This window comes from Benincasa hispida, chromosome 4 (genome assembly GCF_027475165.1).
Source record: "Benincasa hispida cultivar pf3 chromosome 4, pf3_genome.v1.1, whole genome shotgun sequence".
Lineage (NCBI taxonomy): Eukaryota > Viridiplantae > Streptophyta > Magnoliopsida > Cucurbitales > Cucurbitaceae > Benincasa > Benincasa hispida.
The window spans coordinates 22,743,369-22,746,087 of NC_143481.1; the positions used below are offsets into that span (position 1 = coordinate 22,743,369).

Genomic DNA, 2,719 nt, shown 5'->3' on the forward strand with positions numbered 1-2,719 from the left:
GGCTGCGTGATTATGCCATTGATTGCACTTAAGTTCAGTGTGAGTGCCAACATGTGCTTGGTTTCCCAAAATGAATTTCATCTTAAAAGAACCACTTATTGGGCTTAGTAGCTCACACTCTTTAAATTGTTTTCCTAACCCCCCCCCCCCAAGGTAGCGAAGCGAAGCGTTCAACAAAGAGTCCACCACCCACCACCATCAACTAAAAGCTCGATAAACTCTCGGGGCACGGCTCAGATCATGTGTTAAAAGAATTGAAAAGAGGATTAAATTACATATATAGATAAATAGGTGGAGTATTGTAACCTTTTAATTGGTTGTATAGATTAATAGGTGGGATGATGAAAACCAATTGATTACATGTATAGATAAATAGGTAAATGTTGTAAACCCGTTGTAATCATAATAAATAGAGAAAACAATAGATATTGTGATTCAATTTTTGTTCAGCTTCGTGTATTTTTCAATTAAAAGAAATATATATGTTTTTATTTATTTTGTGGAAAACCCATTATGTGGCTTGCCGGCGGTAACATGCGCGTGAAAAACCCATTTGATTATATATATTTCTTTTAAGGGAATATTAATTTTAATTTGACGAAGTTAACGGTTTTCGTGGGTACTGATCAAATGTCGAGTACTATGTTACCAGATATGTATATGTGTTACCCATTAAGGGTTTGGAAAACCATTATGGCATTATCCACATATATGGAGCACCATTTTTTTTTTTTTGTGGCAATTTTGTCACTTATTGTTCAGATATGCCCATGAAAATTGAATCCTATTGAACTAAATTCCAGTCCGAATGAAGATCATGACATGTAAGTGGCAGATTAAGGGATTGTTTAGTCGATAACTTCGATTAGGTTTGATTGACAATGTTGAATTTGGTGAATTTAATCAATTCAGTTTTTTTTTTTTATTGAAAATCTTGTATTTGTCAAGAAAATCAATCCTATAAGTAATTCCTATTTAATTAGGAATTAGTTGATAAATTAGGAATTAAATCAATCAAAGTATGAAGTTAGATTTAAATTTGATCAACCACATTGTAAATTTAAGTTTAAATTTTATTAATCATATTGTGGATTTAAATTTAAATATGATTGTTAATGTGTAAATTTAAATTTAAATTTGATTGATATTTTGGTGAATTTAAATTTAAATTTGATTGATGATATTTAGCAATATTCACATGTTTTGTTGCTTTAATTGTATTACGTGTATGCAATTATTAAGTGAATATTAGTAAAGACTATTTGGTGTCTTCCTCCTTTATTTTTGTACAATAATATTATTATATTACTGTGTCTTATATTTTAGATTGAATTGGTCAAAATAATATGTTACCAAAGTAGCCTCTGTTATCTAGATTAATTTAATTCTAAGATATAAGATGTGCATATTCATGAATTTATGTGAATAATTATCGGCCCAAAGGAAGATAATTATTTGGCCAAATTGTGGGTATGCATGTGGTAATGAGTATGTGACAATTATAAGAATTACTCATGTGAAAAATAGTCGGTCCAAGGAAATACTATTTTTTGACAGAGTTAATTGTTATTACTTTGATTACTATGTTGAGAGTACCATTTACAGTTGGTGTTTTTGCCCAAAGGCTGGACATCAATGTTGTGTTAGGTATCTTGTTAAATGAGCCCACCACATATGTGAAATTATTTTGTTATATTTTAATTATGAGCATATGTTTTGTTGTTTATTGTTTCAGTTGGTCTTACTCAAATATTTGGAAATCTGAGTTCAATCCCTAAGTTGAATGGATCGAACTTCAAGATTTGGAAGGAAAGCTTAGAGATACTTCTCGGTTGTATGGATTTTGACCTTGCATTAAGGACCGATAAACCTACTTCTACTGAGGAACAGCCAAATACGGCTAATATAGAGAAGTGGAAACGGTCAAATCGCATGTTTCTGATGATCATTAGGAACTCCATTCCAGAGTCTTTTCAGGGCTCTATCACAGAAAGTGAAAATGCCAATAAGTTTCTTGCTCAAATTGAGAAATATTTTGCTAAAAATAAGAAAGGGGAAGCAAGTAGTCTTTTGACTTCTTTAACTTCTATGAGGTATAAGGGCAATGGAAACATAAGGGAGTACATTATGGAAATGTCTAATCTCGCAGGTAAATTAAAGGCACTTGATATCGAGATAAATGAAAATTTACTCGTGCATCTGGTACTTATCTCTCTTCCTGCACAATTCACTCAGTTTAAGATAAGCTATAATACTCAGAAGAATAAATGGAGTATTAATGAGCTTATCTCACAATGTGTGCAAGAAGAAGATAGGATTAAGAGAGAAAGGACAGAAAGTACTCATTTGGCAACATGCCCTCATGATAAGAAGAAAAGGAAAATTGTGGATGCTGCAAAAGGGACATCTCAGCAGAATAAAAATAAGAAACAAGCTACTGAAAATCCTTGTTTTTTCTGCAAAAGGAAAGGTCACATTAAGAAAGATTGTCCCAAATAGGCCAAGTGGCGTGTAAAGAAGGGTAAACTTCTTACTTTGGTTTGTTCTGAAGTTAATTTAGCTTCTGTACCTACAGATACTTGGTGGGTAGATTCTGGTGCTACTACTCACATAAGTATATCAATGCAGGGTTGCCTGTGGAGCCGGCCGCCAAGTGATGATGAATGATTCATCTATGTGGGCGATGGAAAAGCAGTTCCAGTTGAAGCTATTGGAAATT

General features: G+C 32.7%; 1 protein-coding gene across 1 annotated transcript; it reads left to right on the top strand.

The window, feature by feature from the left end:
- The first annotated feature begins 1,755 nt into the window (after positions 1–1,755).
- On the top strand, positions 1,756–2,499 carry LOC150036578 (uncharacterized). The gene has a single exon (XM_090313175.1). The coding sequence runs from the start codon at positions 1,837–1,839 to the stop codon at positions 2,497–2,499; it is 663 nt and encodes a 220-aa protein (XP_090169301.1). The 5' UTR covers positions 1,756–1,836.
- Positions 2,500–2,719: the final 220 nt, after the last annotated feature.

Coding starts and splice junctions, on each gene's coding strand:
- LOC150036578 (XM_090313175.1), top strand. CDS start 1,837: ATGGATTTTGACCTTGCATTAAGGACCGATAAACCTACTTCTACTGAG.